Source organism: Melanostigma gelatinosum (genome assembly GCF_949748355.1).
Source record: "Melanostigma gelatinosum genome assembly, chromosome: 17".
Taxonomy (NCBI): Eukaryota; Metazoa; Chordata; class Actinopteri; order Perciformes; family Zoarcidae; genus Melanostigma; species Melanostigma gelatinosum.
Genome location: NC_136650.1, coordinates 18,263,609 through 18,278,887, shown reverse-complemented (window position 1 = coordinate 18,278,887; position 15,279 = coordinate 18,263,609). Strand labels below are relative to the sequence as shown.

The window sequence follows — 15,279 nt, the reverse complement described above, 5'->3', positions numbered from 1 at the left end:
TTGTGGGGGGAATCGGGAGCCGTTAGTGTGAGCCAAATACCCCAAGGGGCATATGAATACAGAAATCTACATTTCAAGAAGCGACCGCGCCTCCGCTAGCTCGTATCTCGCTCGCTCGCTGAAACACGCTCGAGCAGCCCGAGTCTAATTTCTCACATACGACTGAGGGCTCCCCACTGCAGCCGAGCTCAATCCATCCGTCACGAGGGCTCTTTTCAGCTGGGACATTCTTCAAGGAAGCCTCCCTTTACACAAAAATGTCATTTTCTATACAAACGCCGGCCCGTGAAATTTCTTTCCCCCCCCCCGTTCTGCCGTTTGGCCCTTTGTCAGCAAACATAATGGCCCCCGCTTCAGCCAGATTAGCCTCGTCTTTGAGATCGGAGAGCCGGCAAACAGATCCCGCGATTTGTCGAGAAGATTCCTCCGACTGTGACAGATAGCGCCTTCATAACAACAGGTTTTCTGTCATTCCTCCTGCCTGCTAGAACACACTGCGGCGGCGCATCGATTGTTCTGTTGTGTGTTTATGAAGCTGTCTGCAGATACACACTCCTCAATGGGAAGATGGTTTCGCAGACGTTTCATCCTTCTGATGAGTTAACACAGCGAGCCAGTAAGTGCTGAACAGCAGCAGCATTGTGTCACAAATTACAGCAGTTGAAATAATCCATGCAAAGAAAGAGGGGGTTCATTCTTACAGTCTTCCCAAAAATGAGACACCTGAAATACAGTTTATTCATAAAAAATAAATCTGTCTTTCCACTCAGTTACATTCATTGAAGGCCACCAACTAATTCTTTAGTGGCACATCAATCAATACATAATATTGTCTTAGGAGACAGCTCCATGCTCAGATAAAGTCATTCGATGAACAGCTGCAGAAGTGCTTGATGAATCTAAAGTCTGCTTCAGCTGTGTGCACACGTCGAGGACAACAAGTGCAGCATTGCCCCGAGTCATTGTTCATCACAGCAGCTCAGGACAGTTTGTAAGGTCTCACAAGGAAAAAAAGTACTTTTTCTGCAGGATTTATTCGTCTTTCATTTCAGTACAAAACGCTGTCACAGTGAACTACGGCGTGCAAATGTCTGGTCATGTCGGGGTTGGTTGAGATGCGTCCTCCTGCTCTGTATTCAGAACTTTAACTCTCAAGTTACCCTGCAAGGCAGGTGTCGACAGATCACAGGATCATGAGAGAACAGGTGCCGCAGGGGAAATAGTCCCGCCAAAATCTCCACCGGTGGATTTATTATTAGAGATACACCGATTGCAAATTTGTTGGCCAATCCCACATTTGTAAAAGTGTGAGCTGCCAATTACAATTTTAGCTGAAAATGATCGTCTTTCTAAGAACTATAATTGACGGCAAGGTTCCAAACCTTTTTCACTGCTGTCCTGAAAAACTATTTCAACCGTCCAGAAGTCAGTGTAAACCATCAAAGAAAATCCCAATTCTGTTGTATTTACTCAAGTTTCTTACCACAAAAAACCAACAGATTTTACAAGATGACATTTCAGCACATTACGATAGCTTGAACGCATCCTAATGCAAGTCAATGCAATGTTAACTTTAGCTGTTGGCTCCGTTATGTGGCGAGCAGACGATTACTCTGAGCAGCATGCATGGGAATGTATTTCAGTTCAACAAGTATCTGATTAAGGTACCGGTAGTTGTTCTGAATGTTTAAGGTTGTCCCACCCCGGCTTGTTTTAAAAAACGGAAACATGAGACTGACCTGACGGTCACCGGTCTGAAAATCTGCCAGTTTCAATCTGCAGCCTATCGATCGGTGCATCTCTATTTACTATAAAAAGCCTAAAAAGGTAAGATGGTGTATGAATGTCTCCACCAGTTTCACTGAGATTTGCTCCCAAAGGTCCTCAGTTTTGAGAAGAACACCAAACGCTTACTCAACGAAAAAAAAAAACACACACACACAATGAAAGCTCTCACTCGGATCTTGATTGGCAGGAGTGTACGTCTGTCTTTCACCACGCTCCGAGGAACATAAACCAGTCGAGCCCCGGCGGAGTGCCTTTCCCACCCAGTTGGGAGTGTGGGCAAACACAACGCTGCCGCTACAGTGATCCTCATGGTAAACACTGCCAATCAGGTCGGAAGGCGCAGATATTAATTTATTACCCGCGGGTCAGATGCCTCAGACGGCTTACAAGGGCCATTCATTACGCTTCGGCCTGAGCAAACAAGGGTGCAAATACGGCACAATAATCAACCTATGCTATTCATGTGACTCAGTGGGTTGGCACGATCCATTCGCACAGCCGCCACAGGCTCATAACACACACACACACACGCACACACACACACACACACACACAACAGTGCCTCAGGTGTCGGAGCAAATAGCTCTTTTAAAAAACACACAGTCAACAAGCTCCTACCTGCAGTTTGGCGGCGGGTCCAAGGTTATCTCTGCTAGCTCTTTCTGGATTCTGAAATGAGAGGAAGATCTGTGTATTATTCATATTCATAGTCCCAAACACACACACACACACACACACACACACACACACACACAGTTATATAAATACTGCATGTACAATCAATCTGTAAGTGTATACACCGGATACCTCATTGATTTTCTAATGAGCTCCTGAGCGCTGCGATTGAACACAAGAATGATTCCTGTCACGCCAGATCAACACGGCTGAATATTTGCCTTTAAAAACAATACATTTAAAAAAACACGCACAGGAATGAATTGATATCGATGTCGGATAAATGAATCACACCACATAATTAATGTGGCTGCCGATCACGGTCCTGTCTCAGCCCTCCTGCTCTCAGGGAGCTGTTGGGAGCACATCCACACTGGGCACATAAAAAAATAAAAAAAGGTTTTAATGAATAGACCGGAGAGAGGTCAGATTTCTCCCTGGTGAAGTATTCATTACAAAACTATGTTTGTGATTTGCCTACAAGGATCCAGGAGCTGCGTGTTGTACTTTATAATCGCTCAGTCAGCTATAAATGATGCCGTTGTCCTCTCCATGCGGAAGAGAAGCCACCTCGGCCTCATTTACAGACTGATGATGGAGCAACTTGGCACGTTTCAAACCAGCTTCATCACTGCGGTTGATGATTCTACATTCAGGGTTCCTACATATTTTCCATTTCAAAATTCCATACCGCGTAGGAACCCTGGTATTTCCATGCTTTTCCACAACTTTCCATTGACTGTCAGCACATTTTCTATTCCCAAAAAATGCCCCTCTTTGGAGAATTCTTTATTCAAATTTCATGATATTCCAGAGAGCGCAGCTCAATCCGACCGCTGATTTATTCGTTGGCCTCCCAAGCGGCGCCCCCATTACCACAGTGGCAGAGTTCAACTCAACACATTAACACCGACCGTGGAAGCAAGCCATGTTTGGGTTAATCGCAGTCGGCACATTCTGCCGACTTCCACGCGCCGGATGCGAAAGCGTTGTGTGGAGGAGCTAATTAGATTCAGCAGGGACGACTTGCCAACTTAAGATTTTAATCATCAAAGTGCTTAAAATGTGAACTCTATCAAAAAACTATCGAGCGAAAACTATTGCAGCGTATACTTGAGACGAGCCAAAACTGTAGAGTATCAGATTTAGGCTGAGCGGATGGTGTCCGTGTGACGAAGGGTACGTAGAGCGTACTGCTGCGTCCTCACAGTCTGATAAGTCTGGACTCTGGAAAATCAATTTGCCAAGTTTGAACTCCCAGGGACGCGCGCTGTTCTGTATTGAGAAACAAAACAAAAAAATCCATTTGTTTTTTCCCTTTTTCACTCTCCTTCCAACTTGTTTTCACGTTCTTACTCTACTGCTGTGACTGAAAATGCTCAGGGAAACAAAAAGACAAAAATAATTGAGTTCTCTTATCGATCGTGCCGTCTCTTCACCCAGCTGTTTGTTGGCCGGGATGTAAAAAATAATCTGCTATTGCGAGAGAGAGAGAGAGGGAGAGAGGGAGAGAGGGAGAGAGGGAGAGGAAAGACAAGCGGTCGATGTTGACATGATGTATTGTTTCAGCATCGACACGGCAATGAATGGATGTGCAACAGTCACACTGCAGAGCAATTTGGGGCTCATTTACGTTGCACTCCAACCATTTTGCTGCTTGAGAAGAGTCCGTTGTCAAGCGTCCTAAAATGCTACTTTATTGCACACTGAAGAGAAAATCGACTGCATGCAATGTGCAGGATGGAGGAATCGGAGGCGATTAGGGATAATGACGTGTGCGGACGTGCCGCACCGCTTATTTTTCTGTCAATCACGAGTAATTACAGAGACAAAAGTGTCGGTGCCAGTTCCATTTTCTCGAAAAGGTGCACTCAGTGGAGAGCAGAGCTCTGCCGGGTGTGTCTGCAGCAAACAGTGTACGGTGGTGTGATTGAATGAGGACAACCGACAATTGGCCAACCCTCCGTCTAGACACTAACGGGGCTGCAAGGTGTCAGAAAAACGCACTTCACTCAAAAACGAATGACAAAAAAAAAAGACACAAAAATGAAACTCAACAAGCTGTGGTGAGGGAGGAGTCTCAAGGCAGTCGATGGCAGAGTGTGAATCACTGAAAAGAAGAGAGGTCCGTGCAACGGATCATCCATCTCACGGTTCGGATCATGTCACGGATTTGAGTCACGGATCGGATCAGCAACAAGGAAAGCATCATTTCAACCACTCTGCAGTCCGTGTCAACCATCAAACATTATAAATGTTGTCCTTTTACTTTGTTATAGTCATTTAGAGGGTTTTTTTGGCATAAAAACACAATTCAAAAGGATTATGAAATAACAGATGGTATTTTTACTGATAAAAACAAACACGTCATGAGTAGTTTTAATGGTGTGTTATAAGCTGCTTAGAGCTGGTGTAAACAGGCTGTAGTTCGCTCTCTAATATCAGTTGATGTTGTTGTGAAAACATCCCCTTCAAACTGGATTTATTCAAGTTTCTCACCAACACTACATTATTTTCACGACAATACATTTGAACACATCACGATGATGTTTTAATCGACCGTCGCCCCAACACTCTATTTTTCGCTGAACAGAGCCTGAACGCATCACAGTGGAACTGAACGGAACTTAAGTTCGTTAGCGGCGGCGCTATCGTTAACTAGCTCTCCTGTCACTTTCAACTGATTTGTCGTTCACAATGTAACATGATCGGGGATCGGCGAATGGAAAAGAGAAACGCAGATGTCCTGACTGCACATGTTTCACTGAAAATTGCCCAATAACGATTGTGATCGATTTCACACTGTGATGATTCAACTGGATAATTAATATTCAGCAGCTACCTGCAGCAGAATGTGAGACAAGCCGTGGACAGACACAGAGGTGCACACTCTAATTTCACCCGTTTTGAGATGACACTGGCATGATGGTTCACTGGGTGTGTTGTGTTTTAAATATATGTCGTTTTGTGTACAAAAAACCCACAACTGTTGGTACAATCTGCTGTTGTTCCTGCTTTTGTTGGTATTCTGGGAAAAATACCAGGAACTGCAGAATACAAGGCCAGCTAAAGGACTGTAAGTACAAGAATGCCAATAACACCTCCACATAAAAGAACTCCTGGAATGGAGTGTACTTCATAGGTTGGTTGACGATACATAACACAAAACTAAGAGTATGACTTGGGGAAGGAAGACATATATTTGCAAAGGAGCCTGTAATACAATCTCCACGGTTATGGAGTCATTCTCAGCCCGAGTGCGTGCTGTGTCATTTTATCTGCAGTATTTCCTGAGGTGGCACATTTGACTGCAGAAGCTGGGGACCTGTTAGGGAGAGTGGTGCAATGAAAGAGGCCGGTGGAATCCGACGTTGGGGGGGGGGGGCACTGATTATACCGAGAGTTCCTCATGCTTGTGCATTGCCTCTTTAACCAAAACACTCGTTTTCTGCAATGCTCCACAGCTCACTGCATTTGATAATCCCTGGAGACACCGCAAGCGCTAAACTATTACATTCTGCATGCCTCGACACATGCAAATAAGTCAATATCGTCGGAGCCTAGTTTTTATGATGGAAAACAACCGGCTTTGGCTTCTGTGTGGAGCAGCCGATGATTTATTACAGGAGCGAGCGCTGCAAAGCAACTAAATAACACCGTGCCTGTCAACCTTCCTGTACAATGGTTACCCTCATGGTCCTTATTTTTTATGTTGTAGCCAACTCTGGTGATAAGAAGTCACCTCTGTATTTATTTCAAACAGTCTCCTGTGGACGCAGGGTTTTTTGTTCGTCGTTACGAGAGCAAAATGCAGAGGATTTCACAGGAATAGATCAGTGGACAGACTTGGCAACACGCTGGCCAAAGCGAGTAGATGGTTTCGATTTAGTCTCATGCCGCTGAAACTGAAACTATACACGTGTGACTACCGGTATACACATGTGACCCTTCAGACGTCACCATGCTTCAACCAAAGTGCTCGTTTGAAAACCCGCTCAGGGGCACTGTCAGGTTTCCGTATAGCCGATAATCCGACAATCCTAATTCAGCGCTCTTATTTTGAAAAACAGGGCAGAATGAGTTGAAACCATGTGGTTGCACGCGGTAGGTGTGTTAAGAACCGTCCCAGCATGCACTGGGGCCATGGATTCATTCATTCTCTCATTTTATGCCCCTGTGTGATCGTGATCTCAATACAGACAAAGAACAATCGTGTATACTTGTACGCCTGTGAGGGAGCGATTGTGTGTGCGCAGTTATTTCTGTTTGAATGATTATTGTGTCTCAACCTGCCTTTTATGAGTCAATTAACACTTTTCTCAATCATGATTCGTCAGCTGTGTGGAGGAGAAAAAGGAGTCACGGGTTTCAATTTCTCTCCTTTTCTCCCCCCCCCCCATTCTTTACACGACTATTCCTGTCCCTTTATGAGCGAACAACCGAGCGCAACATGAATATGAATGTCTGAAAACCTTTGTTCATTCCCCCATATTTTAAGAATGAAATCCCTTTAGATTACTGTCGAGTAAGCAACCGAGAGCACAAGCAAACAGCACACCGCCAAGCGTCCAGCAACACCTCCGTCACAAAGACACGTTATGGTGCGACCGGGCGCTTTACAGTACAGGTGATCACCAGACAGCCATTAACACATAATGGAGCAGATTGGATCATAATCATAATCTATTTAAACCTTGTGCTCAGTGCTCTCTTATAATAGCTGAAAGAGGACGCATTGAACTGTGTTCCTTGGCTGCTGTAGTCGTAACTAATACTATGACTGGACAACAAGACGCTCATTGAACAAAAAAACAAAGACTTCCTCGCTGCGACTAAGTGGCGCAGGTGGCTGGAAGCGATGCGTTTACGTCCACTCGTTTGTTTGGGAGAATTAAATACGAGTCGGCGGCTGATCGGACAAAGAAAACCGTCTCATTAGCATAGAAACGAATGACTATTTTCATTATCGATTGATTTCTTCATCAGCTTTTTAAATCAAGGGCACAAAGGGGATTGATTTCACAGAGCCCAAGGCCCAACACAAGAGCCCAACACAAAGAGAAGCAGCACATCCTCACGCGAACCGGAGAACCGGCTCTACTTCAGCCTGATTAACGACTCAAACGATTCATCCCGATTGAACTGTTCACTTTCTGCGGCTCAACTAATTGTCCAGAGAAGGTGACAGCCTGCACTGCTTCTCAAGGGAAACCCAGTAACGTAGACCGTCTACCTCTTGGCGCTGGTGGAGAGCTTGGCGGCGGTCTTGCTGGAGATTTTGGCCTCCTTCTTCTTGGGTTGGGTCTGGTCCCGCTGCTCGGGGCCCGGCTGCTCCGGTGGAGCCGCCTCCCTCTGCTCGGCGTCCGAGCTTCCCCCGCTGGTGTTGGGGCTGTCGTCCGGCCTCGGCTGCACCTCACTGGACATGCTGACACTGACGCACACACACAAACACACACACACACATATGCAGAGTTATGGATACCGAAGCCACAAAGACAGCATGCATTTAAAAATGCTCATCACGATTTACCAGTAACAACTTCAAATGGCCCGTCTGAACAACTGACGCCCATTTCTATAATGCAGTACAAACATTCAAATGCCTTAGAATTAGCTTAAAGCGCCGCATATTTATCGGCACTCATACATATGCATCGTGCTTCATAACAATAACATATTACAAGGCATTTTATCTTGACATAAGGTGAAGTATCATAATAATCCACTCACTGACTCAAGAATGAGTGTGTATTATAATGACCATGGTCGTAATACATTTAATGCATTATAATCACTGTTATAGTGCATTGTGTGGTTATAATTGACACTAGTGGGTGCTAGTAAAGATTGTATGCATTAAGTATGTTTATGATGCATTATAAACATGGGCGTCAAACTTTCCGTCCATCAACTTTTTATTACCATATCATATCTTCAACCTCAGTCGAATATTCAGGGTTTATCGCTGAGTCAGCAGTGTAGTTTGTCGGTAATATCGTGCACATATCTTCGACTTATTTCATCATATTTAGATGGTGTTGAGTTTCTTTATGAATGAGGAAAAGTCATGAATTCAAATTGAACTGCAACTCATGATTATGGTTATCAAGCTGCTTGTGTTCTTGATCAATTGATCACAGGTGTGAAATATGTCGATCCGACTTCCTGTTGTTTGGTTTGTTCGACCACCAAAGATGTTCAGTTCACTGTTGTTTTTTCTTTTGGGAGAGCGAATGTGTCAATGTTAAAGACAAACAGCCACTGCACACACACGGGCTATCTGATGCAATTAACTGCATTTGGTGGTGAGCCGATATGGGAGATAATTGGGGGATTATACGGGTTAGGGTGATACGGAGGGGCGTCATTTAAAAAGGTGATAACGTTTACATGCTCTGGTGAATTGCATCCTCTCGGGATGACCTGTTGTTATAATGTGGAAGATGTCAGGTTGAGGACAAAACACACCGAGAGGAAAAGTTGCAGACAAAGCAGCACATCTATTGGGCAGATGTTTGTTGTTGTTGTTTTTTCCCCCTTCAGGTGTGAAACTGTCAAAACACCTCAACCATAACTATCAACCAAGGTGTGTGTTATTGAGCAGGCCTACAAAAAACAAAACAATAATAATCACACCCCAGAGAACAGACAGCCCCCTCATTTTAAAAGACAAAACATAGATTATTTTGCTTTAAACCTTATTTAAATTAAACTATGTTGTTGTACCCTTAACAAACCAGTTCTTTATTTAAAAACATTTCAACTTTGACATTTGGTTCTCACTGTAAAGCCAACACATTTCAGTTGGAAAGGGTTTCGGGACTATTACAGAAGTTTAATTTGTATTGCTCGTGCTGTTTGGTGCAATGGGTGTACACCGAATAAAACAGTGGCTGTTAACGATTTTTTTTAAAACAGTCTTTTACGGCATCCCCATGGAGTCTATATGCCCGGTTACAGAGGAGCAGGTTTTAAATGGTTGATATTTTGCACGGAGTTCCGTGCAGAGAGACCTTCTCTCCATTCACGCAGAAGAAGGCACGTATCTACCGGGCTCATGTTGGAGGAGCCCCCCGAGGAGTGAGCAGCAAAGACAGCCTCGTTAGGAGACGTCTCGATGGAGATAGAAGGAGACCAACAAGCACGCGCCAAGATCGGGGCTCGAGCTGACCGCTGCCCAAATCTGCTCCTGCACAATAGACGGAATGAATCCCCCCCCTCTCTCTCTCTCTTTTACCCCCCGACCACAGCCGCCCCCTCCCTCTACAAGACACCATAATAACCCTTTATTTCGTCTGCGGAGTTGAGCGTTTAGAGGAGGATACTGACCTTTATGAGCAGGCTGGGCGCGCGGCGGCAGAAGGAGCAAGGTGTGATGATGTGTCCACTGTGTATTCCGTAAATCTGTAATGTTGGTTGTCCGCTGCTTTCCGCCCGTTGCTTTGACTGACTGCGAGAGAATGTGCTGAAAAAAAAAAGAAGAAAAAAAAATTCCCGCGACGGTCAAGTTATCAGCAATTGCACGCATCGTTTCCGGTTTTAAGGTGGCAAAGTAAAAGCCTAAATGGGCACGTTCTGACGTCTTTTTTTCTTTTTTTTTAAGTGAAACATAAGTGAGGTGACACCTTTCAAAAAAGTCAGACTGCAGCTAATACATATACTTTAATCTAACAGGTTCATCCTCAATTTTTCGCTACAGCAGAATTGATGGTACAAGTAAAGCAATTAAAACAACAGAGTAAAAAATATTGCATATACAAATATACAATACATACAATGAAATAGAATAGGAATACAATTAACGAACGAAACAATATTGCAAAGATTTAACAAAACAAACAAACAACAAACGCACACTGCTCTTCTTCAGTGATTGCTCTTGAAGAGACAGCAACTAAAATTTGGACACAAAGTGGCAAACCGTACCTTGAAAATAAAATAAAAAACACATCAAAGAAAAAACGTTCCAATAAACTATTAATTATTTTTAAATCGTTTTGTCACAAAAGGAACAACATACTATCCTACACACAGCAGACTACTGGGCTTTCATTATTTTATGTTTAGGCAGAGAATCCTTCAGTTCCGATTTATTTTTCTTTTGTTTGACGCAGCTTGACAAATCAGACCGCCTCCGTGCGCGCTCCCACGCGAGTCCGCGCAAACTGTGTGCTCTCTGAAGCGTTATGGCAGGCTTTGATGATAGTCGACTACAAAGGAAGTGTGCAAAAGAGAGGAACAGGTCCATCTTGCTTGAAAAGTGTGCGCCAGGATTTCAAAAATACAATATCCGAGATAATAATGACAAACATAAATAGATAATAATTTACAGTCCATACCATATAGACTGTTGAAGAAGGTGCACACTCGGAGTTGTTAGTGGTGTCTGTGCTCGGCAACCTGCTCCTGTGAGGAGGAGAGGGCCCATTAATCAATTAATCTAAAACAAGTTGGAATGAACAGCTTTTAAACACCACAGGAACCCTACATATTTTAAGTGACTATATATATATATATATATATATATATATATATATATATATATAGATAACTAAGTGACCAATATATCCTCCAAATGTTGCAATTCCTTGACTATCCGTACTTACTATATTATATTTTGTAAATTAATTAATTTACATTTTAGAAATACTTAACGCTATTGTTCAAGGACCAAGTCACCACCGCGGAACCTTTTATGTGGTTGATGTTTCTCCACGCAGAGTTCAGTGACGGACGTTAAACTTCCCGACATGCGCCATTGAAAAACAAACGTAGCAGAATCGGCGGGGGGCTTATACATTTCCATTCCAACGAGTTCGAGGGATTTGTTTCGTCTTTAATAAAAGTCTGGACACATTTATAAACAATGGAGACTATTTTAGAGCAACAGCGTCGCTATCACGAGGAGAAAGAGAGGCTAATGGATGCTAAAACTAAAGAAATGTTGCATAAGAAGTCCACGGTAAGAGCTATGCTAGCATTAGCAACGACTGCTAATCAATACCGCAAACATGGGAAATAAACTGCAAGTTGACTTGTGTTTTCTTTGTGTCTTTGTCCGACAGCTGCGGGATCAGATAAACTCTGACCATCGAACAAGAGCAATGTTGGATGTGAGTTAAAAACGAGTATTTGTTTTAAAGTTAAACACGTAACGTGCTAACGTTGCCTATAAGTTAGATATGAAGGTTAGCATTTCCTTAGGTACGTTTAGCTCATTTATATCATCTATATGGCAACAAGAATAACTAAAAAACATTTTAGATCTCTTAATTAGTGCACTGCGATAATTAAGCACACTTCCAATGTATTGTTACATTGTTGGACAGTAATTAGAGAGTAGTTTGGTGAGATGTTTTCGCCATGTAACTAAAGAGTAATGCAGGTCTGAGTCAGTTTTACGGTCATGTTGAATAATCGGTGTCTTTTGACAGAGGTATATGGAAGTCAGCGGAAATCTCAGAGACTCCTATGAAGACAAAGATGGGTGAGTGACTAACCTGCTCCAGTTAAAGTGACAACACCAAACCGTGACTCTAATCCAGATGTGTTGGTATCAACCTGGAAACAGGACTTTCACCATAACATTTAAACAGTCTCTTAACCTGTAAACATGAACATGGATTTCTTATCGACAGAATGAGAAAAGATGAACTTGCTGCGATCTCCGGACCGAATGAGTTTGCAGAGTTCTACAACAGACTGAAACACATAAAGGAGTTTCACAGAAAGCACCCAAATGAGGTATTTAACCTCTTACTTCTGAGCAGTCTCAATTTCAGACCATGCAAAACTTTTGACATTCATGCTTTCATTTGCCTCTTTTAGATTTCCATTCCCATGTCTGTAGAGTTTGAGGAGCTGATGAAGGCCAGAGAAAACCCCAGCGAGGAGGCTCAGAGTGAGTCTAAATCCACATGTTTACTCCAGGCTTTCTTATGATGATTTGCTCTGTAGAGGGTCAGCTGACCAGCGTAGGGATCTATCCTGTAAACCAGCTTGGACTGATGGCTAACACACCGCTCTGATTGTCTTTGTCTTCCGCAGACCTGGTGGAGTTCTCTGACGAGGAAGGATACGGCCGCTACCTCGACCTCCACGACTGCTACCTGAAGTACATCAACCTGAAGGGAGCTGACGTAAAGACCCCCTTTAAAGTCTGCATACTTCATGCTCTTCCTCCAAACTAAAGCAGTTCGTTTGAATTACTTCCTTTGCGCTTTCCCAACAGAAACTCGAGTACATCTCTTACCTGTCTTCATTCGACCAGCTGTTTGACATCCCCAAGGACAGGAAGAACGCTGAATACAAAAAGTAGGTCCATCATACTTATTCCCATCAGAACTGACGGGTAACAGCTGTACGAAACTTGTAGTAGAAAACATATCTAGCTGTCATGATCCCACCTTGACGACGTATCATGGACCTTTTCAATATATTATAAATGCTGCATACACGTGTGTAGAGTTGGATATGTGTTAACCCTGTGTGGTGGTTGTTTGTGCAGGTATTTGGAGATGCTGCTGGAGTATCTGCAGGACTACACAGACCGGGTCAAACCTCTGCTGGACCAGAACGAGCTCTACGGCAAAGTGCTGATAGACTTTGAAAAGAAATGGGACAATGGGACCTTCCCAGGCTGGCCGGTAAGTTCTGTTCACACGTGGATGTGGTTAGAGGTTTGGGCGTACGGCTCATCTGACCCGGTTGCTTTTTTTAACTGTAGAAAGAGACGAGCAGTGCCTTGACACATTCTGGAGCTCATCTGGACCTCTCTGCCTTTTCTTCTTGGGAGGTAAAACATGAAGTGCTCATATTCAGAGATCTATCTTTTTCACCTGGCGTTGCTCATTCATACGACTGATGTGTTTCTCTTATTCCTCTCCGCAGGAGTTGGCTTCTTTGGGTCTGGACAGGTTGAAGTCTGCCCTCATGGCGTTGGGGCTGAAATGTGGAGGGTGAGAATGTTGTTTGCATTCTGAAACTAATAACATTAAACTTATATGTATATATAGAAACTATTAGTGCACATTGTGCATGAAGTTAGGACAGCTGATTGATTGTGTGTGTGTGTGTTGGACAGGACTCTGGAGGAGAGAGCTCAGAGGCTCTTCAGCACAAAAGGCAAATCACTGGAGTCGCTGGACCCGTCACTGTTCGCCAAGAATCCCAAAGCCAAAGGCCCTAAAAAGTAAGCGGGTGTAAAAAAAAAAATCCAGTCTAATGCCGACAGTGTCTTATGATCGCGCTCATTAATTCATAACATATTCCATCCATCATTTCTGCAGGGACACGGAGCGTAACAAGGAAATTGCCTTCCTGGAAGCTCAAGTCTATGAATATGTGGAGATCCTCGGGGTGAGTGAATATATATCGACTGTTGCAGTCATGACATCTGGAGAAAGGCGTCAGCTGGCTCCATTGTAGGCTCAGCCGTGACCGTTTCCATTGTCCTTGGCGGCTGCAGGAGCAGAGGCAGCTGACTCACGAGAACGTCCAGAGGAAGCAGGCCAGGACCGGAGAGGAGCGCGAGGAAGAGGATGAGGAGCAGCTCAGCGAGAGCGAGAGCGAAGACGAGGACAACGAGATCATCTACAACCCCAAGAACCTGCCGCTGGGCTGGGATGGCAAGGTGAGGCCACGCGTTTGTTTGAAACCAACACATTTACACTATTAGCGGGGGTCTTTGTTGGCTCAGCGGGGGGGTTTACTTACATATGTCTACGGCTCTTGAATAAGGATGTCCTGTTTTATTCCCTGTAGCCAATTCCATACTGGCTCTACAAACTCCACGGGCTGAACATCAACTACAACTGTGAGATCTGTGGAAACTACACTTACAGGGGACCCAAAGCCTTCCAGAGGCACTTTGCGGTACGTTTGTTTTTTTACGTCACGTCTTCGTTGTTTACGGAGCGAGTGTGAAATCTGCGCGTCTTCAAACGCGCTCAACGTCCTGGAACAACAGAAGTGTATTTTGTGTTTTGCAGGAGTGGAGGCATGCTCACGGTATGCGCTGCCTGGGAATCCCCAACACTGCTCACTTCGCCAACGTCACACAGATCGAGGACGCCGTCTCTTGTAAGAGTCCTCGTCTCGCTCGTTTTGAACATCTGTTTTTTTTTTTAAAGAGTTTTGGAAGTTTGTTTCAATAATGTTTTTGTTTGTTTGTTTGTTACTCCAGTGTGGGCAAAGCTGAAGTCCCAGAAGGCATCAGAGCGGTGGCAGCCAGACACAGAGGTGAGTCCACACGGATGGAATCAGGACGACTGGTTTGGGGAAACGTCGCTTCCTGCTTTATATCGTAATGCTCATTCTGTGACTCGTGTGTGTTTTTTCAGGAAGAGTACGAGGACTCGAGTGGCAACGTGGTCAACAAGAAGACCTACGAGGATCTGAAGAGACAAGGCCTGCTGTAGATTGAGGAGAGCAAGAGTCACACAGAAAAGAAATCTACGAGTAACAAGCGTCCTTTTAAGATTTGCGGTATTTTCTATCACCCATGTTTCTTTTTATTTGTAAGTAGTAATGTTTTACAGACTTTGTAATGTCGCAACCATTGATGACTATAATAAACTGAGTACTTTTGTCACAATTGTTTGTCTTCATCTCCTTTTTTATTCTCTCTGAATGTGCTGGTGAGTCTTCCCTCTGAAAGGATTTCTACATATAGCCAAAGAGGCTACATAGAGTGAAACAGAAATATAACATTTCATGGTTTTCTATTGGCATAGATCACATATTTCACCATAAATGTTGACGGTATTCTTTTTCATACTGCGGAAGGCGGTGTTGCATACCACCACTTTGTTGTTA

The 15,279-nt window shown here is 43.9% G+C and overlaps 2 protein-coding genes across 3 annotated transcripts in view; one reads left to right on the top strand and one right to left on the bottom strand.

Moving 5' to 3' along the window:
- Positions 1-9,926, bottom strand: part of LOC306791837 (ubiquitin-conjugating enzyme E2 E2) — a 48,384-nt gene extending 38,458 nt beyond the window's left edge. For both annotated transcript variants that reach the window (XM_079288735.1, XM_079288734.1), the window contains exons 1-3: positions 9,793-9,926; positions 7,697-7,894; positions 2,407-2,457 (exon numbers count right to left, since the gene is read on the bottom strand). In XM_079288735.1, coding sequence (XP_079144861.1) covers positions 2,407-2,457; positions 7,697-7,887 — 242 coding nt within the window. In that variant the 5' untranslated portion in view covers positions 7,888-7,894; positions 9,793-9,926. The remainder of the gene's footprint in view (positions 1-2,406; positions 2,458-7,696; positions 7,895-9,792) is intronic.
- A 1,295-nt stretch (positions 9,927-11,221) lies between these two features.
- Positions 11,222-15,052, top strand: sf3a3 (splicing factor 3a, subunit 3). The gene is made up of 17 exons (XM_079288751.1): positions 11,222-11,425; positions 11,529-11,576; positions 11,898-11,950; positions 12,102-12,207; positions 12,292-12,364; positions 12,511-12,602; positions 12,695-12,777; positions 12,971-13,109; positions 13,190-13,258; positions 13,354-13,421; positions 13,547-13,654; positions 13,752-13,821; positions 13,931-14,095; positions 14,227-14,337; positions 14,454-14,544; positions 14,648-14,703; positions 14,805-15,052. Exons 1-17 carry the CDS (start codon positions 11,330-11,332, stop codon positions 14,880-14,882), a joined length of 1,506 nt encoding a protein of 501 aa, XP_079144877.1. The 5' UTR covers positions 11,222-11,329; the 3' UTR covers positions 14,883-15,052.
- Positions 15,053-15,279: the final 227 nt, after the last annotated feature.